The sequence below is a fragment of the Phyllostomus hastatus genome, unplaced genomic scaffold, assembly GCF_019186645.2.
Source record: "Phyllostomus hastatus isolate PE091 unplaced genomic scaffold, TTU_PhHast_1.1 phas_scaffold_11, whole genome shotgun sequence".
NCBI lineage: Eukaryota > Metazoa > Chordata > Mammalia > Chiroptera > Phyllostomidae > Phyllostomus > Phyllostomus hastatus.
In genome coordinates, this window is record NW_025334005.1 from 2,458,791 (window position 1) to 2,484,262 (window position 25,472).

General features: G+C 59.7%; 1 protein-coding gene across 4 annotated transcripts in view; it reads left to right on the top strand.

Moving 5' to 3' along the window:
* Positions 1–25,472, top strand: part of PC (pyruvate carboxylase) — a 96,048-nt gene that overhangs the window by 48,586 nt on the left and 21,990 nt on the right. For 3 of the 4 annotated variants that reach the window (XM_045855322.1, XM_045855324.1, XM_045855321.1), the window contains exons 2-6: positions 24,018–24,153; positions 24,294–24,478; positions 24,719–24,884; positions 24,999–25,144; positions 25,252–25,369. In XM_045855322.1, coding sequence (XP_045711278.1) covers positions 24,018–24,153; positions 24,294–24,478; positions 24,719–24,884; positions 24,999–25,144; positions 25,252–25,369 — 751 coding nt within the window. Of the gene's footprint in view, positions 1–18,781; positions 19,033–24,017; positions 24,154–24,293; positions 24,479–24,718; positions 24,885–24,998; positions 25,145–25,251; positions 25,370–25,472 lie in introns of those variants that run through there. The other variant, XM_045855323.1, reaches the window with a different exon arrangement.

Sequence of the window (25,472 nt, forward strand, 5' to 3'; positions counted from 1 at the left end):
CGCCTGCCCACTCACCGGGGAGGGGCCGACTCCCCGGGCGCCGGGACCGTTCCTCTGAGCCCAGGCCAAGTCCCCTCCCCCACAACACTCCACTGCGCCCTCCCCGATGGCCCGCCTGCCCCGGGCCCTTTTCTCTCCGAGCAGCTTCTCTGCGTGTAGCAGGCATTCAGTACCCCTTAGGTTTGGGGTGCGCTAGTCTTGTCTCCTCACCAGGTGGTTTCTTGAAGGCAGAGGCCGTGTTTTATATATTTCCCTCTGTCCCTCTGTCCCTCTGTGTGTTGTGGGCCTTAGGGGCTCCATAAACACTTTCGGCTCCAGTGTGAAATCGGGCCCAGCCCTTCGCCTGTGCGCTGTGGCTGACAGCTTATGAAACGGAAGGGACAGCCTGAATTTTCCCACACGACAGGTTGCTTCATTGTCAGCCTTCTGTGCTGGAGGATGAAGACGTTTCATAGCTGAGCTAACAAGTTTTTAACCTTTGTAATAACACTTCCGACATCAAATATGTGGGTTTTTTTCCTCATACCAACCAATTCTTGCACTCTCCACGGACACCAGCAGGGCGTCCTGCAGTTCAGTTCAGTTCCGACACCAACTACCCAGAGTTAGCGCAGACCCCACAGGGGAAAGGCCCAGCCCCGCAGGCGGCCCCCGCTCCAGATGCCAACGGCTAGTCCAGCCTCCCTCCTGAACTCTGACCAATTGCCTCTAGACCGGAGACTCCCGTGATCCCTCCCTCAGTTTTGATGATTTGCTGAAACAGCTCACAGAACTCAAAGTGTGTTACTTATTATCACAGTTTATTGTGGGGGATACAGGTGAACAGCCAGAGGAAGAGGTGCATAGGGCGAGGTGTGGGGGGCCCCCAGTGCAGGAGCTTCTGTCCCGGGGAGTTGGGGTGCACCACCCTCCCAGCACATGGATGCATTTACCCACCTGGAAGCTCTCTGAACCCTGTTGTTTAACGTTCTAATGGAGGCTCTGCTACGTAGGCAAGATTGATTAAAACGTCGGCCACTGGTGATTAACTCAGTCTCCAGCCCTGCCCTGCCCAACCCTCTAATCTCAAGGTTGGTTTCTCGCCCAACCAGGCCCCCCCCCCACCCCCTGTCCTGAAGCTGTGTAGGGACCCAGCAGGAGTCATCGCTTTAGCACAGACTCAGGTGTGTTTGAAAGGGGCTTATTATGAACAACAAAAGATGCCCCTGTCTCCCCTACTCTCAGGACATTATAAGGGTTTTAGGAGCTCTGTGCCAGGAACAAAACCCAAATTTTTATATATGTATGGGAGTGGACTGGAATGCAGGTGCATGAGCAGTGACAACCCTGCTAGTCAGTGGAGGCAGTAGATGCTGTTAAGTGAGCACAGGGCTGTCCCATTCAAAATGACTGAGCCAGCAGAGCAACGAATCTGCAACAGATTTTGCGTTAAGCTTAAACTGTTTGGATGATTCTGAAGGCTTTCAGGGACGATGCAGTGAGCAAAGTGCACGTGAAAGTGTGGCATGAACTCTTCGGAGAGTGCCGAGAACCTGCTGGAAGGGATCCACGTTCTGGAAGGCCTGCCACGAGCAGAACCCCTGAGATCGTGAACGTGTGTGGGCTGTAATCAGCAAAGATCGGCGACTCACAGAGAACCAGAAGCTGATCTGGGGATTTCCAAAACCAGTGTGTCCGGGATGTTGACACAGGATCTTGGCACGAAGCATGTTATGGCAAAAGTCATTCCGTGGCTTCTGCTACTAGAGCAGAAGGAACGTCGTGCTGCAATTGACTTGATTTCAAGCCGCTGCCGATGAACCAGAGTTCGTCAAGAAGGTCACCACGCCGGGACAACCGTGTGAGGTCCCAAGGTGCCTACATGGAAGAGGACTGAGGTGCATTGTCCTGTGCACAATGTTTCTTGTATCTTCTTCAGCAAATGCCTCTGTTTTCAATAGCGTGTGGCTGGATACTTTCGGGACAGACCCCATATTCCGTAAAGATCACGACATCACGGAGATGCAGAGAGGCAGGGTGATTCCCAAGGTCATGCGGCCAGAGGGTGGCAGCGGTGGCATTTGAACTCCAACTCGAAGGCCTTGCCCTTTCCACGGAGGCGCAGCAGTGCAGGGGCCGCAGCAGCGGGTGGGGACGTATGGTCCCCCTCTCTTCTCCGAGGCCGTCCTCTGTGGCAGTCCCTCAACCCCTGCCCCCAGGATGCTGGCCGCTGTTCCCTTCATCCTTTATCCTGCGGGAGAGCGAGGGGTTTTGTGCGTGGTGCCGGGCTGCGTGGCGGGAGGCAAGCAGATGCTGCCGGAAGGCCCCGTTTTCCTCACCTGTAAAAGGAAGCTAACCCTGCCCTTCCTACCTGTCTTGGTTGCTGTCAGCAGCGTACGAGAGCGTCTATTAAAGCGCCTTATAAACTGTGGAGAGCCATAAAAATACTGTTAAATATAATCATACTATGCAAGTGATGGTATAATAAAGCTGTCATATGGTGTAATACCCACATTACGAGTGCTGGGAAGGTGACCTGGGTGGCGCCTTGTCCAGGGCCTGGCCTTAGCAGACACGTGTAGCTACCGTTAATGATTGTTTTCGCCATTGTTGTGAGACACCACCTCTTCCTCCAGACAGGAGCAGGTGGCACTGGGCAGGCATCCTTGTGTACATGCCCTTGGGGTTGGGACCGCAGAGATGGGAAAGGCGGTTTGTCACCTGGGGTGTTTGTAATGCACTTGCCATCTCGGTCCACGCCCGCTTTCCCGTGAGGTCTGCAGTTCCCGGCTGGGGTGGTTGCCCCTCCCCAGGGAATTCGCAGCGCTCTAACTCCTCCCAGCTGGGGAGAAACTGTTCTATTCAAATGAACACACCCCCTGCTGCTGGTGAGCACACAAGTGAGGCTTGGCGCTCAGGGCTGTTGCCAGAGCTCCCAGCGGGACGCCCCGCTCCTCTCCCCCCTGGTGCGTACTTCGGGGCGCAGGCCAGTGTGAGTCTGTGAGCCCCTGGTCATTTCTGCAGAGTCCCGGTACACCCCAGGGGAAGTTTTTGCTCCACGCCACTGGGTGCCCATTTGGCCTCCCTCCACGGATGGGCAGCGTGACCATGATGAGGACGCGCTCTGATAGAGAGGGGACAAGGTATGGGTGTGACCCGATCCAGCTGGAGGGGCAGGAGGCCCTTCACATGGTGGTCAAAGGCCTGGGGTTGGCCAGGGGCCAGCGGGAGGGTTGAGCAGGAGCAGATGGAGACCGGTGGGCAGGGAAGAGAGGGTGTAAGCTGGTGCCGGCTCACAGATCTTCAGCCTACCCACAGGCGGTTCGTGGGAAGTAGGACAGGGTCTAAGGCCCGGTTCGGAACCGTGAGCCAACCAGAGTACGCGTGCCTTCGGCTATGAGACTGTGGCCAAGGTGTTTATCCTGAGTCTGTTTCCACACTTACAAAGCTGTGGCTGTGACACCTGCCTTACACAGTTTCTGACAGTCAAAGGAGATGGTGTGGTTTAAAGCAGGCCCTGGCGCTCAGCAGCAAGCCCGCACCAGCGCAGACGGTATTGGTGGTTTGGCGCTGCCTCGCGGCTGTGGTCATCAGGATAAAAACCAGCCACGGTGGGGGCCTAGGGCTCGTGTCTGGGAATCCTCTGGCCCAGTTTTCGTGCTTGAATTCCAAAGCAGAGAGAGTGAAAGGTCAAATCAAGGGGATACAAAGCTACATTTTCCAGGGGGTCAAGAATAGGGAGAGAAAGCAGCAGCAGCCACAGTCAAGGTCACGTCCTATCGGCGTTGCTGTTTACTTTCTTCCCTCCGGGAGCTGAGGCTCCTTGCCATCGAATTCCCTTGCAATTTCTTTGGCTCTTGGACTCGGCACTTTGGTGACCGGTTCATCCAGAGAACCAAGTTTTCGCACCGAGCGAGGTCCCACAGTGCCTGCCTCTGGGGGACGTCTGGGCTGTGGGTGTCTCGCAGAATGGCAGTCAAGTCCAGCCAGGAATGTCGACATCACACATCAGTTCTGCATAACTGGATCCGCCGATGTAAGTCAGGCGCCCGAGGGAAGTTGAGGCACCCAGGGAGGAGCAGCAGTGCTAGGCTTGAAGGGGTCAAGAGGAGAAATAACGTTTTCTCCAGACTCCAGAGAGGGTTGGCAATGTGGAGGCTGGAAGGCCCACCAGGATTGTCATTGTCATAGCAGCAGCAGGACACAGCCCTGGCCAAAACGGCGGCACCGAGGCCAAGAGAGAGTGAGGACGACACGCCCCATGTCTTCTCCTCCCACCCTCCTCTCTCTGGTTCACGCCTGCCATCGGCTAAACCTGTGGGCATCCGGCCAGCAAAGGGCACAGGTGCCTCTGTCCACTGGGACAGGTTCCCCCGGACACAGAGCAGGGCAGAGATGGGGGGCTCGGGGGGATGAGCGGAGAGTAGCCAGGAGAACTGGGAGAGGGACGGCTATGGCCCGTCAAGGGTCAGAGTCGCTGCCGCTTTGCAGTGGGGCGTGGGGGACCTCCACCTCCCAGTCAAAATCAGTCACGCGCTTCACATTTGCTGATCTAGGGCAGTTAAGGGAGATAAGGGAGTGAAAGGAGTACAGATTGGAAAGCAAGAGGTAAAAGTAAGTTTATTCACAGCAGACATGATCTTGTAGAGGAAAAGCTAAGGAATTCACTAAAAATCTATTAGAGCTAATTAGGGAGTTCAGCAAGGTTGCAGGACAAATATCAATTTACAAAAATCAGTTGTACTCCTATATAGTAGCAGTGAACAAACTGAAAAAGAAAACAATTATATTTACAACAGCATCAAGAAGAATAAAAAGAAATAAATTTAACAAAGGAAGCGTAAAACTTACACTCTGAAAACTGTAAAACTGTTGGAAAAAAATTAAAGAAGTCCTAAACAAACGAAATCCCCATGTTTGTGGGTCAGAAGGCTTAATATAGTCTTTACAAGATCTTTTTATTATTTTTAGAGAGCGGGGAAGAGAGGAAGAGAAACATGGATGTGCAAGAGAAACATCGATTGGTTTCCTCTTGCACGCCCCCAGCCCGGGACCGGGCCCACAGCCCAGGCACATGCCCTGACTGGGAAACGAACCGGTGACTCTTTGGTTGGTGGGACAGCACCCAACCCACTGAGCCGCACCAGTCAGGGGGAGAAGACTTAACATGGTTAAATGGCAGTGCTCCCCGATTTGGTCTACAGATTCAGTGCAATCCCTGTCACAATCCCAGTTGCATTTATTTCCAGAAATTGACAAGATGTTTCTAAAATTTATATGGAAATAAATGCAAGGGAGCCAAAAGAATATTGAAAAAGAACACAGTTGGAGAACTCACACTTCCCGATTTCAAAACTTACTACAAAGCCACAGCAATCAAGATGGTTACATAACAGGCCCTGACTAGCGCAGCTCAGTCAGGGAGATGTCCAGCAGAGAGAAAGGTCGCTGGTTTGATTCCCAGTCAGGGCACAGTGCCTGGGTTGTGGGTCAGCTCCGTGGGTGTTGTGTGGGAGGCAGCTGGTCTATGTTTCTCTCTCTTTCCCTTTCCCCGCCCCACCCTCTCCCACCTTCTTCTCGAAAATCAATAAACACATCCTCGGGTGAGGATTAAAAAAAAATAATAATAATCCAATTTAAAACTGGGTAAAAGATCTAAATAGATATTTCTCCAAAGACGATAAACAAATGGTTAGTAAGCACATGAAAAGACGCTCAATGCCGTTAGCCATCAGGGGAATGTCAATCAAAACTACACTGAGATGCCACTTGCTAGCCGCAGGGCTGGCTGATCCGGGAGACAGAGTGCCAGTGGGACGTGCAGGTGAGCAGCCGCTGCGCACAGCAGTCCGCCAGTTCCTCGCGCAGCTAAACTCGGAGCGGCCGGGTGACCCGGCCGTGTCACTCGTAAGTGAACACGCACGAGAAACGAACACACGGCCACCCTCAGGCTCCTACACAAAGGTTCATAGCAGCATTGTTCGCAGTAGCCAAAAAGGAGTGCCAGTGCAAGAGGCGTCCAAACCTGTAGAGAATGTTTATGCGTTTATTTGAGCCAAACTGACGACATGTGCCAGGGAGGCGGATCCCCAGTGCTCCCGAGAGTAACGGTTTGCAGGCTCTTTTATGCATTTGAGACTAAGGAGGGGACGTGACTGTACTGGCTGTGTGGAGTATGGGTTATGTCTCAGTTAAGCCATTAACACACACACACTCCCCCCCCCCCCACCCCTTCTCTCTCTTTCTCTCTCCTGGCCCCGGGAGTAATTCGGTAAGCTAAAAGACCGACTTGGTGAGGCAACTTACTGAGTGTTTTGTAACTGCCGGCCCTGGCGCCCTAGCTAGGCACAGGTGCACCCTTGACCTCTTTTTCTGGGTCTCGGAGCGTGGGGAGACCCCAGCTCAGGCAGAAGATCTTCACTCCAACTCAGCCGTATTCGGTTCAGCGAAGCATTTTTGGGAACCAGGTACCACGCCAGGTACGCTCGTGAGAAAACGGGCTCTGGAGTTGGCCAGGCTTGCTGACTCCTGGGTGGGCTGCTCCCTGGAGGTCCTGGGAGCCTTATTTTTCCCATCAGTGAAAGGAAGGTCGATCCCCACGAGACCACGGCGCGAATTAAGCGACTAGAAGGCGCCTGGGTGTGGGGCGGGCAGAAGGCGGAAGTTTCCTTCCAGTCGAATGTCAAACGTAATTGAAAAAAAAAAGTTAAAAATTCCAAAAAAAAGAAAGGAAGAAAAGAGGGAGGAAGAGAAAAGGCGTTAGGAGAAGAAACAATATAAATCGGTGCCTTAAAAATGAATCATTTTCATGTCGTGGAGACTGTTAAAAATTTTTCATTTTGATATTCTCACAGGCTCATTCGTGTAGCAGAAAGGCTTCCGGACTGCCCCGGGACATGGAGAGAGCGAGCCCCGTGCATTTCTTCGTGGCTCTTCCTCCTGTTCTGACTGAATTAAGCACTCTGCGCTCCGGGCCCTTACAAAAGAAACAGAGGCCTCTTTATTTGGTTTCCTAAGCCGAAAGGGGAGCTGGAGAAGGACGCGGCTCACGCAGCCCGCCTCACTGCCGGCCTCTGGGTCAAGGTGGCGTGTTCGTCTGTCTGGGTGGCTTTTCAGAGTGGCCCTCGGGGAGGCGAGGAAAGAGCCCCCGATCGCAGTGTTTGCCAGTTTCTGCGCTGCACAGGGTGGCCGACTGCAGGCTGCCAACGGGGTGTCTCTGCGTGGGGGTGGGTCAGAGCGAGGCAGAACCTAGCGAGCCAGGGCGGGTGAGTTGCGCTCTGTATGTGATGTGCGCGGCTCCCCGAGGTGGGGAAGGGGGTCCTTGCTGACTTGGCACCACTGGGCTGGGGACCCACTTCTTAGGTTTTCTGTTCTGGTCAGGTAGGCTATCCAGGTCGTGCTGTGCTCCAGAACTGGGCCCTGCTTGGGCCTCGGCTGCCCTGGGGTCCTCCGCTCACGGCCCCAGCCCCTGCCCATAGGAAGCAGGTCCAGTCCCCACTGTTCAGCCTCCCAGTGCTGACCCCAGACTAACCTTTACAATAAAGGCCAATCATGCGGCAGGTGCTGTTCCGGGCACTGCCCATGCGTTAACTCACTTGATCTTTGTGACAACTCTGTGCACAGTTGCTGCTAACATCCCTGAGTGGTAGGTGGAGAATCGAGGCCCAGGAGTTAAGTGACTTGCCCGAAAATAGCGGGGTGGGGGGTGGTTGCCGGAGGCCTGGTCTGAGCCCACACAGTTGGGCCCCCCGGTGTCTCTGGGTCAGCCCCAGCCGTATTATGTCAGCAATTGGGAATTCTCTTCACGTGTCTCCTTTCTCCCAGTCAGAGTGTCGGCACGGCTGGCTCACTGAGGTTGCCAGATGAAATGCAGCATGCCTAGTTCAATTTTAATTTTAGATAAACAACAAATAATTTTATAGTATCAGTATGCCCCCAATATTGCATGGGATCGTCTTAAATATTTATAAAATGCTGCTTACCTGAAATTCAGAATTTAACTGAACAGTTTGCATTTTGATTCACTAAAACCTGTAGCCCTCAGCTCCGTGGCATTATCTTGGCTGACCCAGTCAGCAGTTTGGGAGGAGACTGAAGTCATTGGTTTTGCTGCTCACGTTTTCCTGCCAGGTTGTGCTGAGGGCTCCAAATCTCTGGCCCACGGTACATTTTATTTTATCTATTTATGAGACAGACAGACAGACAGACATCACTTTGTTGTTGCACTTATTTATGCATTCAGTGATCGGTTCTTTTATGTGCCCCGACCGAGGATCAAACCTGTAACCCTGGCATAGCGGGACAGCACTCTAACCAACTGAGCTCCCCAGCCAGGACCCATGGTATATTTCAAAGTAAAACATACCTAATATCTAAACTTCAAGCATGTCTAACTTGCATTTTTCTGTAAAGACGGAATATTAAAACAGCATTCTGTAGGAACAGGTCGGAAACTGCTTTGCTTCTCCTTCTCAAAGGATAGATCATCACAACAGAAACTTAAGAAATCTTATACAGTCAGTTTCACATTTTGCTTTTCCAGAAGAATGTCTTGACCTAAACTAACTCATTCAGAAAGCTAAAGTCTTTTAAAACACCCGCAGAGGGAAATGCCACTGCTTTTTCTGATCGGTGTCTTGTGCCAAGCTGACTGTCCAGACGTGTCTCTTCAAGCTGAACCTCAGCCGCCTCTGGTGCAGCGTGAACTAACTCGTCACTCCTGGCGGGTGGAGCAGTGGTGGCTGGCGAGGAGCTCGTGCGTGAACAGGAAGCCCTGCCACCCGCACATCTGTCTCCTTGGGCGGCCGCTTCTCCAGCTGTGCCTCCCGGGACACGCCGCCTGGGCTTCTCAGCCTGGAGAGCCACAGTGCAGAAGCCGTTTTGCATTGGTCATTTCAGACCTTGACCAAGTCTGTGCATTGGGTGACACCTTGTTGGGTGACACCTAAGCAGCTACATCCTTGTAGCTGCCTGTGCCCAGATACTGGGTTTTTGCACATCGGGGCTGTCCCAGAACACGGAGACGCTTTGGTCTCGGGGGGAATGGCACTCCGTCCCATTCAAGGCCAGTCTCTGGCCTGAGCCTCAGAGCCTGCCTCCCCGGCGTGCTCCAGAGTCTACTCGCGCTCCCACCTCCACTTCTGCAGCTCTCGTCTTTCCCATTCCTCTGCTTCCAACTCGCTGGACGTTGTCTCATGTCTGCCACCTGCACAGTGATGAATAGAGTCATGTTTACAATGCATAGAGACTTAGGACAGCCCTGGCCGGTGTGGCTCCGTTGGTTGGAGCATCGTTCCTACAAACTAAAAGGTCGTGGGTTTGATTCCTGGTCAGGGCACATGCCTAGGTTGTGGGTTTGATTGGGGCATGTACAAGAGGCAACTAACTGATGTTTCTCTCACATCAATGTTTCTCACCCTCTTGCTCTCCCTCTCTCTAAAAGCAATAAGCATGCCATTGGGTGAGGATTAAAAAAAAAAAAAACCTTAGATAACTCAGGAAGAAAATGACAACCATTCCAGCAGAAAAAGGAGCAAATGATGTGAACAGGCAGTTCATCAAAGAGAAAACCTAAAATTATATCCACGATCATGAGAAAATATCCGATTTTACTGCTAGGCAGGGAAATGAAAATTGAAACAAGATACCATTGTACGCCCGTGAGATTGGCAGCAATCAGAGCCTGACGGCGGAGGAGCCGGCAGAGACGCGGGGGAAAGGGCAAATCAGTCATCCTGCCGAGGGGCTGCAGAAGTGACGCGGCCTCGGGGGCTACATGGCAGCGTTAACGCCCAGAGCATGCCCGCCACCCGACGTAGCCAGTCCTGTTCTCGGCCTCGACCGTAGAGGGGCCCCTGCGTGTGTTATGCGTGCGACCAAGGTTATTCATCTTCAACATTTTAATTGACTTTTTAGCATGACTGCTTTCAAACATACGTAAGAATGGAGCGGGTAGGACAGTGGCAGTACCTGTCGCCCAGTTCCAGCAGTGACCATGTGCCCGTCCGTACATCATAGTTCTCACTGGTTAGAACCGAGAAGCACCCGGGGGGTCCCTCCTTTGGGCATGGAGAGACTGTGCGCTTTATACCGTTGTTACCCAGCCATGAACGCTAACGAGCTGGGTCTACCTGCGTCAGTGGGAATAGATTCCACATATCATATTGGGTGAAAAAAGCAAGTTAAAAGTGACAGTAAATTATCTATGGGAAACTTAAAGCGTGAGCAGGTTGTTCTGGGGGCCCCCGTATGTCCAACCAGTGTGAGGTCGACAGGGGAGCCACACCTCACGGCCCTGGGGTCTGCAGCCCCTGGGCGCTAGGGAGCATGGGAACGCAGCTGTCTGTGGGGCCTGCGTTTCCTCTTGTTCACTTCAACTGTCGTTTTACCAGAGCAGTCCGTGTGGGCACTTGGAAAAGTCACACTGCTCCACGGGAACCTCCCCTGCCCCAGTCCAGCGCAGCCTCCCTGGCCGCCTCCGGTGAGACAGCCCCTTAACTCCCAGCTGCTTCCCCGCCTGCGTCCAGACAGCGTCTGGGCTTATGGACCTGCCCCCCATGGGAGGTGCAGCTCCCTTTGACCTGCTCCCCCGCCAGCCCCTCGAGGTGTACCTGCGGTCCCTGGTCCCCGTGGCATGGCTAGGTAACCATTTGCGTGGAAGCACATTTTCGGTTTTTACATTATTGAAATCAAGTCAGTGTTCACACTTGGGAATACCGAGTGTATACATGGAACATTTTCCAGTAAAACTTCTCAGTTTCTGGGAGTTACCATTTGCCTCCTCCCTTTATCGCCAGGCACTTTGTCAACTGTAACTGCCGCGGCCTCTCTGTTGCTTCAGAGGCTCCGGGTGGTCCAGCCCGTCTTGTTTGTTTAAGCCTCCCCATCTCCCCCTGGAAAGCCCCCGCCCCCAGGGAGCTTTCTGGCCTCCGCCATTGTGCCGTGGTCCTCCAGGCTGCTGGGTAGGCTGCGCTCAGGGCCTCCCTCACCACCGTGCATGGATCCTTCCCCTTGCTTCCCTCTGTGCCGGCCCCCCATCCTGGTCCCTGCACCCCGAGGCTTCCTCGGTCTTGGTTCATTTATTCCCTTGTGTGCCAGTGTCCATCCCCCGGGAGACCCCCGGGCCAACGGGCATGTGGGCCAGGCACATCCGAAACATCTTTTATTTTGCCCCTGCACTTGATCGACAGTCTGACGGGGTGGGGGACCCCAGGCTGGAAGAGAGCGTTTTCCCTTAGAAGGCGCTCCTGGCCCAGGTCACTGCTGAATGAAGACCGTGACGTGACCGCCCAGTCCTCGTTCTGTTCGCAAGTGTGGTAGCCCGAGGGGTGGCCCCAGAGATACTCAGTCCTCGTCCTTGGGGCCTGTGGATGTCACCTGATGAGGAGATCGGGCCTTTGCCGGTGTGAGAAGTTGAGGACCTCCACACAGGGAGATGTCCCCGGACTATCTGGGGAGCTCAGGGTGCCTTCACCGTGTCCTCCGGGGGGACAGGCAGCAGATTCGACACACGCTGCAGAGAGGGCCGTGCAAGCACGGACTGGAGCGACGCAGCCACCAGGAGCTGGAGGGGGTGAGGAGGGACACTCACTCCCCTGGAGCCTCCGGAGGGGGCAGGGCCCCGCCGACACCCCGATTTCAGCCCGTGCAGCACACTGAACCCCTCCCTCCCACACTAAAACAGGGCCATTCCTGTTGTTTTAACTCCCCCCAAGTCTGTGGCGCTTCCTTACGGGAAGCCCGTGGGCTCCCCGGGTCCCATTTCCAGGCGGGACTTGGGGCATCGTGGGAGCCTCAGAGAGCCCGCTCAACCCGAAGGGCGTGCCCTTCAGCCTCAGGAAGCGTTCAGGACAACTCTCCCTGCGCCCCTCAGGGGGGCTCCCGGCGGCGGCGGGGCGCTGGGCACCCTGCACTCGGTCTCGAGTTTCTGCGCCTCTTCCCCCCTTGCCCTGCGTCCGTCTCTCCGCTGTGCTTCCTGCGTGACGTCCTCAGCTGTCTTCTGATTCTCCTATTTATTATGTTTTAAAGTGCCGTCAACTCTATTTTTAATTTCCTAGAGCTCTCTCCTGTTGCCTTTTTAAAATAGCTGCCGCCTCTCAATGCAATAGTTTCTCTTCTCTGGGGAGATTAGTTCTAGCTTTTTCTAAGTATCGGCTCTCTATACTACTTTCCTCCTCAGGGTTCCCTTGTTCTAACTCCTAATCTGTTTCGGCGAATGTTTTGGTGATTTCCTCGAATGGCTGGTGACGGGGGCTGTCTGTTCACCGGGGAGACGGGCACCCGAGCCAACGGGAGTGTCTGCACACGGCGTCCTCACTGTGGGAGAGGCGACCGCAGGCCGCCCCGGTCTCCCGGCGCCCACTGAGTGTCAGGGGCCACAGGAGTTCAGTCTCGGGCCGGTGCTTCCGACAGATGAGCCCTCAGTGTGTTGCCCGGGGCTCCGCCTGGGGGCCACTCTGGAAGCTGGGGGTCTGCGGTCTCACCGTCCGTGGGCTGCGGTCTCACCGTCCGTCCGTGTGTAGACCTTCCACGGCTCCCTGTGTTTTCTGTCCACTCCTCTGCCCGGCCTGGGCCACTTGGCCGGGTGCGGCCTCTCTGGGGACCCCGCCTCTTCTGTGAGGCGCCAGTGCCCGGGCACTGGCCCTGACACCCCCTAGCAGCGTGCCCTGGGGCACGCGACCACTCCTGTCCTGCTGGGGTCTCAGTCTGCACAGGCCTGGACCTGGGGGTGCAGGCGCACTCGTCCAGGGGTTGTCGGGAGGGCCCTGCGGGCGAGGAGTGTGCAGGGGCCGTGGGTGTTGGCTGTTCTTGTTCTGCTGGGGGCCGGGGGTTCCCTGGCCGCCTGTGGCGGGGGGATGGGCCTGGAACTCCCCCTCAGACTGTCATCCACCAGCCTTCTGTTTGCAGCCCCGCCTCCTGAGGCACCCGGCCCGCCAAGTTCCGCACTTCCTGGCAGCCTGTAGCTGGGGTTCGCCTGCCTGTTCTCATCCCTCGTGGCTGACACGGTGCACCCACTGGCCGCCGTCCGATTTATTGACCTCCCGTCCGCCGCTGCCGCGGGCTTTCCCATTCGTTGTCCACGGGGGCTCCTGCTCTTTCCGAGTCTCGTGCGCTCCCCACTGAGCTAGCTGGGTGCCTGGGTTTGGGCTCTTCTTCTTGTTCTCTTAAAAAAAAAAAAAGATTGTATTTATTTTTAGAGAGAGGGGAAGGGAGGGAGAAAGAGAGGGAGAGAAACATCAGTGTGTGCTTGCCTCCTGCACACCCGAACAAAGGACCCAGACCTCAACCCAGGCATGTGCCCTGACTGGGAATTGAACTGGTGACCTTTTGGTTCACAGCTCATGCGCAATCCACTGAGCCACACCAGCCAGGCCTGTGCTCTTCTTTTCAAAAAAGGTCCTCTCACTGGCGTTTTAGAGGGATTTTGGGGGTCGGGGGAGGTCTAGGAATGAACCCTGTGTGTGATCCACTGCATTTCACCAGCTCTAGTTCTTACCGCGAAATGTGGAGCAAATGTATCAACTTCACTGAAGTGACATCAGCTCATTCCGGGTTCTGGGTCTTATATTGCCAGATGCACTGTCTGTATTTTTTGGCCGTTTAATTAAATAAATAAATACATACACACATGCCCCTTGACCCCAGGATCCTCTGGCTCATCTGCCCTTCTCCTCTCACCCGAATATCTGCGAGTCCCGGTCCAGACTTGGGGGAGTGTGCAGCAGACACCCCCTCGCCGCTCACCCCCGTCCTCAGGGCTCATTTCTGCCCCCCCCCCCGGGAGCCCCACTGCAGCCGCCCAGGAGCCCGCTGCTGTGACTCGGTGGCCGCTCTTCTCCTCCCCACTGGGGCTCTGCTGCCGCAGACACTGGCCGTTGCCCAGAATCCTCGGCTCTGACGGCGGTGTTCCCACTGCCCCGGCGGGTCCCTGGGTGTCCCCCTGCTCACCCAGGCTGGTGGGTGTTTTTCCGCTGTTCCGTCCGCCCCTCCCCTCCCGGGCACCCTCCCGCCCTCCCCTCCCGAGCAGGCTGGAGGCAGCTCCCCAGTCTCCCTGCCCCGCCCCAGCTCTCCCTCCACATCAGCCCCACACTCCCACTGCCCGCTGCCCGCCGCCCTGCCCGGGGGGACAGCTTGAAGTTAACTGGAGCTCGTCGGGGTCACAGCTGAGCTCGCTGGTCTTGCTGGTCTGCACCCACCTCTGTGTTCTGTAACTTGGCGTTCGCCTCTTCCCTTAAAACTCGGGCCCAGAGGCACCCCTACCTGTGGCCTCCTCACCCGTCACCTAGCAGGCGCTGGCACGCTGGCGCTGGCGCGTTTCCCCACTCGGTTACAGTAGAACACGCTTACAGTAGAACACGCTTCCTGTGTGCCCCCACCTCTGGTCTTTCCCCCTCAGAGCCAGCCTCCTCGGCACGGCCGGAGCGGTCGCTCTGGGCTGCAGGTCCCTTCCCCTGCCCCGTTTCTCTGTCCCGTCCGTCCCCTGACACTTCGGGTGCCGTCCGTGCCCCTCGCCGTGCACTCAGGCTCCCACCCTGAGGGCCGGGCGTCTGCCCCGGCCTCTGGCCTCGGTGCACTTCCCCAGGCTGCCTGAGGCTTTGTCACCGAGTCACAGCCGCCTCCCCACCGCCCGGCCTGTCTCCGCAAGGTCTTCCTGCTGAGCGCCCCGTGCACCCACCTGCTGGCGCTGGCCCCTGCTCCCGTTTGCAGCCACCCACCCAGCCTTCCCTGGCCAGGAGGGGGCGCTGGTCACCACCCTGCATGGCTCCGCCCTGCTCTGGAGTTCCCCGCTGGGCCCTGGGTGAGGATGAGCAGATGAGGGAAGGGGGAGTTTTCAGGCCTGTGCTCCCCAGCACCTGATTTTAGGGACTCTGTGAGTTCTGGTGGGGAAGTCTGTTCGTTTCCTGGGGCTGCCATAGCAAAGCACCAGCACCAGGTGGCCGACAGCACAGAGATTTATTGTCTCACAGTCTGAAGGCCACAAGTCCAAAGTCAAGGTGCTGGCAGGGCCGTGAGCCTTCTGGCAGCTCTAGGGGAGGACCCTTCTCTCTCCTCGTTCTGGTGCTTTCCAGCCACCCTTGGCATTCCTGGGCTTGTAGGTGCGTCTCCCTGGCACAGGGCCGCCTCTTCCTTGTCGTCACGTGGCCTCCCCTCCGTGCGTGTCTGCCTCTGGGCCCTCGCTTCTGGGGACACCGAGCACACCGGATGAGGGCTCAGCCTAGTGACCCCACTTTCTCTGACTGCCTGTAGGAAGACCCTATTTCCAGCTGAGGTCACCGTCCGGGGGCCTGGGGGTGGGACCCCCACATGTCTCCTTGGGGAACACAAGTCTGGCCATACACTGGCACCCGCTCTCCTGCCCCCTTGGAACAGGGGTGAGCTGAATGAGCGAGTGGGGGTCCCACGCGACCCTCCAGCGGGGGTTGGGGACCGTAAGGGGCCAGGGGGCTTTCTGGGCCACCTGCACTGGTGTCCGGCTTCCTGCACAGCATCGTCCAGCCGCGGCTGAAGGGGAGTCCCCAGTGCCCGTCGCTCAGCCCTGGCAGGGCTTCCTGGCCCCCGGGCCCAGTCTCTTCGCGGCCCCTTCTGCGGGTCTCGCCCTTCTGCCTTCCTGTGCCAGCACTTCGGGCTCCGATCTGTGTGTGAGGGGCCCTGGTGGTGTGTCCTGCTCGCCCGTGCGTGCTGTCCCTAGCAGGGGCCACGCCTTACTGATCGTTGTCTGAGAGCTCTGCCGTGCTTCTGGGCTCATGCTACTCTGCAAACTCACCATGTGACCCGGGGAATCCGTCCGTCTGTCCATCCCGCCAGCCAGCCCTCCGTCCATCCGCTCGTTTGTGTATTCATTCTTTCCCCAGACATTTAATGCAGTGTCAGGCACTGCGCAGAGAGCTAGGGAGGCACGAGGGGACAGAATAGACGGAGGGTCCAGTCCCCAAGGTCCTCCCAGTGTCCTGTTGCGACGGGTGATTTAACAGCAAGTGCTCGTTCCTGAGGACACAGACACGACCTCGAGGAGAGCCCTCCTGTTTAGGAGGCGGGGCGGGGCGAGAACAACGACAGAAGTGGAGCGGCTGCCCCAGGGGGAACATCCGGGGCGGCGGGGCTGTCCGGGAGGCCTCCCCAGCCACTGTGGAAGGGCACGAGGCCTTCCCGCTGCGGGTCAGGCACCGGGGCAGGTGTGTGCGGGTCGGCAGTAGCGCTCCTTTTGCACCAGGGGGCAGTGTTTGCCCTGAGTCTTCCTGCCCTCCAACGAGGCTGGGACCCGGCAGACACTGACCTGCTGGCCAACCCTCTGCTTGTCCCTGTACTTCCTGTCATTCCCCTGCAGGTCTGATGCCCCTAACTCGCCGCCTCTCTCACGGCCTCCTGCCCCCCAGTCCACAAGTCCCCAGGGCCCACACAGTGCTAATTGTCCCCGTTGTCCCCGGTCCACCCTCTCCTCTCCCGCCGCCGCCTTAAGCCCAGGGTTGCCGGGTGATGTGGAGCAGCGGGCAGGGCACCGATCCACTGCGGTCCTCTCAGGGCGGAGCCTGGGCCGTGCTGCGCCAGGCCCGAGTGCTCTTTCCACTCCGCGCCGTTCCGTCTTTGGCATTCTCGTTCTCCTCTCTCCCTCCTTCATCCGCCACCTTCACTGTCTCTGTGCTCCCTGTCCCGTCCCGTCAGGCCCCCCACCCAGAAGTCTCAGCCTTGGTCTGCCCCCTCTGGGTACTCTGGCACCTGCAGGTACAGCCCGAGGGTCAGCCGGTCTCCTTCCATCCGTCTTGTCTGCGCTGGCTGCCGGCCCCGGGGCCCCGTTGGACACGGTTGGGGCAGCACGGAGCTGCCCGGGAGGGAGGGGCTCTGGCGGGAGAGAGCGCGGCCTCCTCCGTCCGTCCGTCCGTCCGTCTGTCCAGTCCGTCCGTCGGAGGCTCACTCCTGCCCCAGCGTGAGGTCTCTGCCGGGAAGCCTTTCTTCCCGGTTCTGACCTGCTTTTGCTGCTGCTGCTGCGGCCGTTGGGGGCCGGGACAGAGCCTAGCAGGGTGCCAGTGCCGCCGGGGTGGTAGGCAGTAGACGCGGAGGAGCCTGTCGGTCAATCCGGAGACTCCTGGGCCCGTTTCCGACCCGCTCCCCCTTCTCGCCCGCTCCGGCCGCTCCCCGGCAGGCCTCTGAGCTGTGTGTGCCCAGGGCCTCCGTCCGGGCTGCGGGCTCCGGGACCGACCCTCGGGCTGGCCTCCCCCGAGGCTGAGCCCCGCTTCCCCCCTCCGCGGTGCCCCTGCCCGCAGCTGCCTCCTGCGGCTGGTGGAGGTGCTGTGGGGGGATCAGGGACCTTCAGGGGAGGAGCACTGCAAACCCTCCGAGGGCCGTCCCTGATCCCGTGGGGCTGCCCTGGCCGAGGGCGTGTCCACCCTGAGCGTGGTTCCCAGCCGCCTGCACCCACACTTAGACAGAGGTGGCCCGACAGCGGCTACCAGAGGCCGCCGGGAGGCAGTTCAGGCCTGAAGTGGCAGGATTTCTGGTGCCATCTGGATGACTTGTTGGACAGACAGACACTGTGCGTCTGTCCAGGGCCGCACGACCACCGGCCCCGTCAGCCCACCCTCCGCGGGGACGGGTGGAGGGCGGCCGTGGCTCTGCTGGAGTTCGGGTCGGGTCCGTGGTGTGGTTTTATCAGCAGCAGAGTCTGGTTTCCGAGCGCCTGTCACACTGTGCTGCTGAGAAAGCAGCCACGCTCCCCTCTAGTCGGGCGGTGATTGCCTGAGTCGTGCCGGGCGGAGCTCCCGCTCCGGAGACAGGCGCTGGGCTCCACACTCTGGCCCTGCTGGGCGCCCGCGGGTGCTACGTACTCCCACCGCGCTGGCCCGCCGTCTGCACCAGGGAGCGACGGGGGTCCGAGGGCTCCCTGAGCTGCTGCTCGCGGCACATCTGCCTGGAGCCCAGTGCCCAGGGAAGCGTCGCACCTGCAGGCGCTGGCTGGCCACATGGGCGGAGCTCGGGGAGTGCTGGACTCACTGTAGAAGTGACACAGGCAGGTCGCCAGGCGCAGGCAGACAGCGTCCAGCCCTTTCCCCTGCCTCGCCCCGCAGAGCGGTGCGGGCCCTTCCACGGGGGCTGGTACCACTCCCTCCTGGAGGGAGAGCACCGGGCTTTGACTCCGAGCTGGGGGGGAAAGCGAAGCTTGGAGACGAGTCTGCAGTGTCTGTGGGGTCACGCTGAGAGAGCAGAACAGGTGTCACCGACAGGCCCCAGTGAGTCCAGCCGCCGCGCTCCCTGACCCTCGTGCACAGCCTGAGGCCGGCTGAGCGGGTCTGGCTGGCCGCCGGCATTTGCAGAAAACAGCCAGGAGGCCTCTCTGGGACCGCCAGCTCCCGGACAGCGGGGACGCTGGGCAAGAGTCTCTGGGGGATGCTGGTCGCTTCCCTCCGAGTCATCGTTTCCCCGTCTCTGAGGCCAGAGCTGGGGACTTCTGCTCGTGGTCCTCACCAGCTCCGAGCACGGCACCGTGGTGTCCCCAGGCCAGTCCCCAGAGGCCAGAGAAGGGAGGAGGTGCTCTGGAACGCGGCCGTGTTTCTATTGGTCTGTGTGTCCTCGGGTCCCAAGCCGGCCACAGGGGTGTGGCAGGGGGTTGTCACGTGTGACTAAGCTGTGAACTGAGTCGCAGGGCTGTCCAGGCTCTGAAGGGCAGTGTGACTCACCCCCACTGTCACCTGCAAGGGCACCTCGGGGCCAGCCTCTTCAGACCCCAGTCTGCCTGCTGGCTGGTGTTTCTGCACCTTTAACCTCGGGGGCAGCGTGAAGTCTACTGTCCCCTTCCTTCCCCTGCTGTCCTGCCCAGGACTACCCGCTGCCTGCGTGACCGGACCCCCCGCCCGTGCTCCTGGGCCCCGGAGTGGGAGGCGGCCGGAAGCGGCTCCACTGCTGCGCCCCCTTCCCCTGGGTTCGGCCTTGGCCGCTGCCCACGCCTCCAGCGACCTGGCGCCCGAGAACTTTGTATTCCAGGGCCAGTGACATCAGGCGGGGCGGCCGGCTGCCTGCGGCCTCCCTTGGCGGAAGCAGTTCTGGGCTCCTGGCCGGTGAGGGGTGAGTGATCTGGGGAGGGCACAGCCCCGCGCCCGTGGGTGCCCGGGTCGGGTGTGGGTCTGCGGTGGGTGCGGTCTGCTGTGGGCATGCACAGGAGCCTCCTCGTGTGCTGGCCCCCGGCCCCAGGGGGCCCGCCCGGTCCCCTGCTCTGGGGTGGGTGGGGGGTAAGAGCAGTGCTGTGGCTGTGAGTCTGCATGTGGGGGTGCGGGGGGCAGGGGTTCCCCCTCACCCCTGCGGTCATCTGGGAGGAAAGGCTGGTGGGAGGAGAGAGAGAGCAGCTCAGGGCTTACGGCTCAGTGATCCCCGGACGCCCTGCCGAGGTTGGGGGAGGTGGCCCCCGATTTTACCAAGGAGCTGAGGTCTCAGGCACCCAGATCTCACAGCGGGGGGCAGGCAGAGCTGGGGCAGCCCCAGGCCTGCCGGCTCTACCCTCAGGCCGGGCTGCCCTCGGCCCCACTTTCCTGCTGCCTGACCTCGGCCCAAGGGCCCTGAACTTTCCCCTCCTCTCACGCTGCTCTCCGGGGCCCAGATTGCTCAGGTCCAAGTCCAGGCGGCTCTCTTCCCTCAGTGGGTACGTGAGGTCCCACTTCATATTTCCTTGGGCTGGAGTTCCAGAACGTTGGTGCCCCGTCCCAGGGGCAGAAATACCTTATGGGCCCTTGGTGGGTTTTGCAAAGGCTCTCCGGGGAGCGGACACGCAGGTAGCACCGTCTGGGTGTCTCTGGGTCTGGGCCTGCCTCTGGCCGGGCTCTCCCGCTCGGAACTTGACCGTTCCCAGAGCTCCTGCCGAGTTAAGAGCGGAAAGTGCGCCTCCCTGTGCTCTTCTCACTGTGATGCCTTCTGGTGGCGCGGACCTGTTCACGGTGCACTAGCCCCTCGTGTGTGCGGTTGGTTCTGTTGCTGTGTTGTCCGGAGGGACCCCTTTGCCTGTTCTTGTCCTCGCCCGATGGAGTAGTCCGGGCTCGCTGTCCTCTGCCCTGCCCTCACAGAGCAGGCGTTTGGGAGCTGGGACGAGGGTGACATTCACTCTTCGGTGTGGGTCCCACCGACTGCCAGGGCCTGCCTGCTCCCAGCCCCTTGGCCGGGGACGGCTTTGCCTCCCGGTGGGCGGGTTGCCCGGAGCAGGGCTCAGAGGCTTGGGCCAGCCGCTGGCCGAGATGTGAGGGGGCTAACAGGGCGACACCTGCCATTCACTGGGCGGTAGGGAAGGCGGGGAAGCCCGTGTGCCCAGCCTTGAGCTCCGAGCAGATACTCTGGCACCCACAGTGAGCGAGGGCTGCTCCCCAGGGCTGCCTCCGCCACCAGTGTCTGCTAGGAGCGTGGCCTTTTTCGACCCTTATTTTGAAATAATTTCAGACTTACAGAGAAGTTGCAAAAGCAGTACAAAAAGTTCTCTTACACCCCTTACCCAAGCCCCCAGTGCTGATGTCCACCACGTCAGTTTCATTGTCTGTTTCTCCCTGACCCACTTGAGTGTGAATTGCAGGCATGATGCCCCTAACCCTCTAAACACAACGTGTTTTGTTCTAAGAATGAGGAAATTCTCCAAGATAACCACAGCACAGCGTTCAGGAACTCAACGTGGACACAGAGCTACTTAAAATGTGCCGGGTGTCTCCCTAATGGCCTTTGTTGAACAGAAGTCCAAGGCCCAGTCCAGGATCACACCTGCATTTCCATGTCCTCTTTAACCTAGTTCTTCAGTGTTTGTCTCTTGTGAACTTTGACATGTTTAAAGAGTACAGGCCAGCCCTGGCTGGCGAGGCTCAGTGGATGGAGTGCCGACCTGTGAACCAAAAGGTCACCAGTTCGATTCCCAGTCGGGGCACATGCCTGGGTTGCGGGCTGGGTCCCCAGTGGGGGGCGTGTGAGGGGCAACAGATCTGTTATCATACACTGATGTTTCTCTCCCATTCTCCCTCCCTTCCCCTCTCTCTAAATGTAAAGTAAAATCTAAAAAAAAAGAAAGAAAGAAAAAAGTACAGGCCAGTTGTTTTGTGGAATGTCCCTTAGTTTGGGTCTGCCTCACGTTGTCCCCTCATTAGATCCGGGCTGTGGCCTGGCAGAGGCACAGAGGCACCCTTCAGGTGTTCCTTGCCCACCCCCTCAGGAGGCACGTGACGGCCCCCGCATGCCAGCGATGTTCACCCCGATCGCCCGGTTCCCGTGGTGTCTGCCAGGTCTGTCCACTTTGCAATGACTAAGGGAGGACATCCCCCGCTTTAGAAGCAGAGCCAGAGCCCAGCTGGACTGACGTCATGCCCACGCAGCTGGGTTGGACCCAGGTTGTCAGGGCGCAGCCTCCCGCCCGGGGTTCGGCTGGTCTAGAGCAGTGGCCCGCGCAGTCCTCATCTCGCTGCCTCCTGTGGCCAACGGCCCCCCGGATCGCGTGCTCCCCCTCATGGACGTGGTGCCTCCTGGCTTTCCTCCCCTCTCTGGGGCGGCCCCTTGGTCTCCTTCATTGGTTGGTCCTCCCCATCCAAGGCTCGGCGTTGGTGCTGGAAAGGTGCCCGCCTACCCCTCTGGTCTGTCCTCTCCCAGCCGATCTCCCCCAGGCCCGTGGGCTCGAACACCGTTCCGTCACCAGCCGCATCCAGGGTCGCTGCCTGCTCCGGTCTCTTCTGGGGGCCCCACCCCACTCCCAGCAGGGCCGGGTTCTCGCCAGTCGCTCCTGCTGCAGAGGTCATTCCCGCCCGCCCGGCCTGGAGCCCGCCCTGGGCTGCTCTCTCCCCCTCGTCCCCCACCATAGGCCTTTCCGAGAATCTGGCCTGTTGAACGCCCCAACCTCTCCCCAATTTTTAAAAAATGTAACATGAATTTTTTTTAAGATTTTATTTATTTTTAGAGAGGGGGCAGGAGGGAAAGAAAGAGAGGGAGAGAAACATGGATGTATGAGAGAAACATCAGTCAGTTGCCTCTCACCTGCCCCCCTACTGGGGACCTGGCCCGCAACCCCGGCATGCGCCCTGACTGGGAATCGAACTGGCGACCTTCAGGTTCACAGGCCGGTCGGCGCTCAGTCCACTGAGCCACACCAGCCAGGGCGTCTCCCCAGTTGTGTCCATTCCCCATTGCTCCCTCCCGGGTCAGAGGCACTGAGTGTCTTATCTCGGCCTCCGCACAGCCCCAAATGAACGAACGTGCAGCCGTCGCTGGGCACCGATCCAGAGAGCTTCCCCAAGTGCATCAGGTCGTCCCCCCCGACCGCCACCCCCTGGCGCTTGGAGGAGAATGAAGAGGCTGGGGGACCCAGAGCCGAGGCCCTGTCTGCACCGCCAGCCTCATCGCACCCCTAGGCGTCCCTGCCGCCCTGCCCTTGGCCCTGGCTCCTGAACGCGTCCAGCCTGTTCCCCCGCGGGCCGGGCCACCACCATTCCTCCTGCCCGGCCCTCTCCCCGGACCATCCTGCTCGGCCTTCCTGCGTGGGCGCCCCTGCCGCCCTCCTCAGAGACACCCACTTTCACGTCCAGGCCCAGCAAGCTCTCCCCCCTCCGACCCTCACCAGCTACTTTACAAAACGGAACCTGGTTTCTTCCCTTTGAGGCGCTAGTCACCACCCGAAAGGGCCTTATTTCTGTCACCTTTTCCCTCTCCTCTGCTCCTGTCTCCCGTGTGCCCACTGGGGGCGCAGCGGCCTGCGCTTCGCGGCCGCCCTGCGCGGGGGCTGCGTGGGCGCGGGGTGATGTGAGCCCAGGGCCTGCCCTCGCTCCTTCGGCCCACGGCTTCCCTCTTCTCTTTCTCCTGTTTATTCCCTCACTCCTTTTCTTCTCTTTTCTTCCTGCTTGGCACTTATTTCCCCTTCTCCATCTCGTTGGCCATACCAGGACGCTAAGGTTTTTGTAGTATCTATTGTACTTACTGACTGTGTGTTTATGTGCCCTGTGCAGAACAAATGGGCGAGTCAGGCGTCTTGGACTTTGCTGAAAAGCGACCCACGTGGTTAGCTGGACGAAGGCGGTAGGGGAGGGGAAGGACCGAGCGCCAGGCTGGGCGGACAGCTGCGTGACTTCGAATGCATCTTCGTAAACCCAGCTGGGCCTTGCTTTTCTTCATCGGTAAAACCAGGGGCTGATTTACCTCTGAAGATGTTCTACATTCTGGGCTCTAAGTTGCCCTCTGTTGGCTTTTCAAAAACCCTTTCTACTGTGGCAAAATATACCTGACGGAGTTTGCCATCTCGGCCATTGGTAAGCGCGCAGCCCGGCGGCAGGCAGGACCTGTGTTCACCCCGTGTGGCCGTCACCACGTCTGTCTCCAGGACGTCGGCGCCCCCAGCTTCACTCTGTCCCCGTGAGAGCCCGGCTCCTCGCCTGCCTGTCGCCTGCCCTCCCACCATCTCTGTGAACGGGTCGGCCTCTGGGGACCTCACGTGCGCCGAACTGTGCGGTGTCCGTCTGTCTGTCCCTGGCCCGCCTCGCCCGCCCTCCACCCATTTGCTGGCCCGTGTGTTCCGAAGCCGGCGGCGGGCAGGAGGGTTTCTGCTGCCGTTTAAGGAGGGCTGCGTCGTGACCGAGCAGAGGCTCTGCCTCCTGAGCAGCCACAGCCATGTGGGTTCTCCAGGCCGGGGCTTCCCTTGCTGTCCAGCCAGACGGGACCCTGAGGGAGGCACCCGCGCCCGCGCCCAGGCGCCACTGTGGTCGGGGGCGGCTCTCGGACGGGGCTGCTGCGGCCGACCGGCAGAGAGCATCGGACCAGGGCACGCAGGCCTCGGTCCCGCTGCGCCTCTGTCTGGCCTTGACCTTGCTTTAGGGGCGTGGACTGTTGCGAACACTGCAGTGGGTTTTAGAGAGTCGGGGAAAGCTTGGGCTCCCTTGGGTTTGATTAGCTCCCTGTCCTGTGGCCAGGCAGCCCACCCCCCCGGGGAGGAGGGGGCGCCGGGGCTGGCCTCCACCTGAGGCTGCTGGGGGGCTGGGGTGGGACCCCTGCTCTTCCCGGGGACCGTCCCGCTGAGGCCGCTCCAGCCTGACTGCGACTTCCCTCCCCAGATGCTGAAGTTCCGAGCCGTCTGCGGGGGCCTGAGGCTCCGGGGCGTCCGCCGAACCTCCACCGTCCCCTTCGCCTCTCCCAATGTCCGGCGCCTGGAGTACAAGCCCATCAAGAAGGTCATGGTGGCCAACAGGGGTGAGCACCCCGGAGCCGGGGGAGGGGCCATGGGCCAGCCCCAGCCTTGGCTGCCCTCCTCCCTGCGGCTCCCCGCACGATAGCTGCTGCTCTCGGCACCCAGGAATCTAACCTCTCACGGCGCTGCCCCCGCCCCCCAGGTGAGATCGCCATCCGCGTGTTCCGCGCCTGCACGGAGCTGGGCATCCGCACCGTGGCTGTGTACTCGGAGCAGGACACGGGCCAGATGCACCGGCAGAAAGCGGACGAGGCCTACCTCATCGGCCGCGGGCTCGCCCCCGTGCAGGCCTACCTGCACATCCCCGACATCATCAAGGTGGCCAAGGTGAGCCGGGCCGGGCTGGGGCTGCCCCCTGAGGGCCCAGTCCGGGTCCGGGTCCAGGTCCTGGGCCGTCCCCGTGCTGTGCCCAAGCCCATGCCAGCCGGCACTAAGTGTGGGTGGGTGGATGGAGAGGTGGATGGAGGGGGTGAGCGAGGTGGGCGAGGCACCAGAGCCACAGGGTCTGGTGTGGCCGGCGTGAAGGACCTGGAGGGGCACCCACTCTCCCGCCACCCCTGCCCCCAGGAGAACAACGTGGACGCCGTGCACCCTGGCTACGGGTTTCTGTCGGAGCGCGCGGACTTCGCCCAGGCCTGCCGGGATGCCGGGGTCCGGTTCATTGGACCAAGCCCAGAGGTGGTTCGAAAGATGGGAGATAAGGTGGAGGCCCGGGCCATCGCCATCGCCGCAGGTGACTACAGCAGCAAGCCGTGGGGACTGTGCAGCTCCTCAAGGGGGGGCTCTCCGGGGCGGGGCTGGCGGGTTTGGGCAGGGACAGAGGCCCCACGTGCCTCTCTCTCAACAGGCGTCCCCGTGGTCCCCGGCACGGATGCCCCCATCACTTCCCTGCACGAGGCCCATGAGTTCTCCAACACCTACGGCTTCCCCATCATCTTCAAGGCTGCCTATGGGGGCGGGGGCCGCGGCATGAGGGTCGTGCACAGCTACGAGGTGAGCGGGCCGGGGGCCGGGGCCCCTGCAGAGCCACCGCGGGCCTGGGAGTGGGCTGGGGTGGTGCGGAGGGGCCCAGTGTCTGCTCAGCCTCCGCCCGCCCCCAGGAGCTAGAGGAAAACTACACGCGGGCCTACTCGGAGGCCCTGGCCGCCTTCGGGAACGGGGCACTGTTCGTGGAGAAGTTCATCGAGAGGCCGCGCCACATCGAGGTGCAGATCCTCGGTGAGTGGGGCTGTTCCCCGGCCGCCGCAGCTGGCGGGCCGACCTTCCTCACTGCGCTGGCCTTTGGGACCCCAGGAGCTCTCCCTCCTGGCTGCCCCCGCTG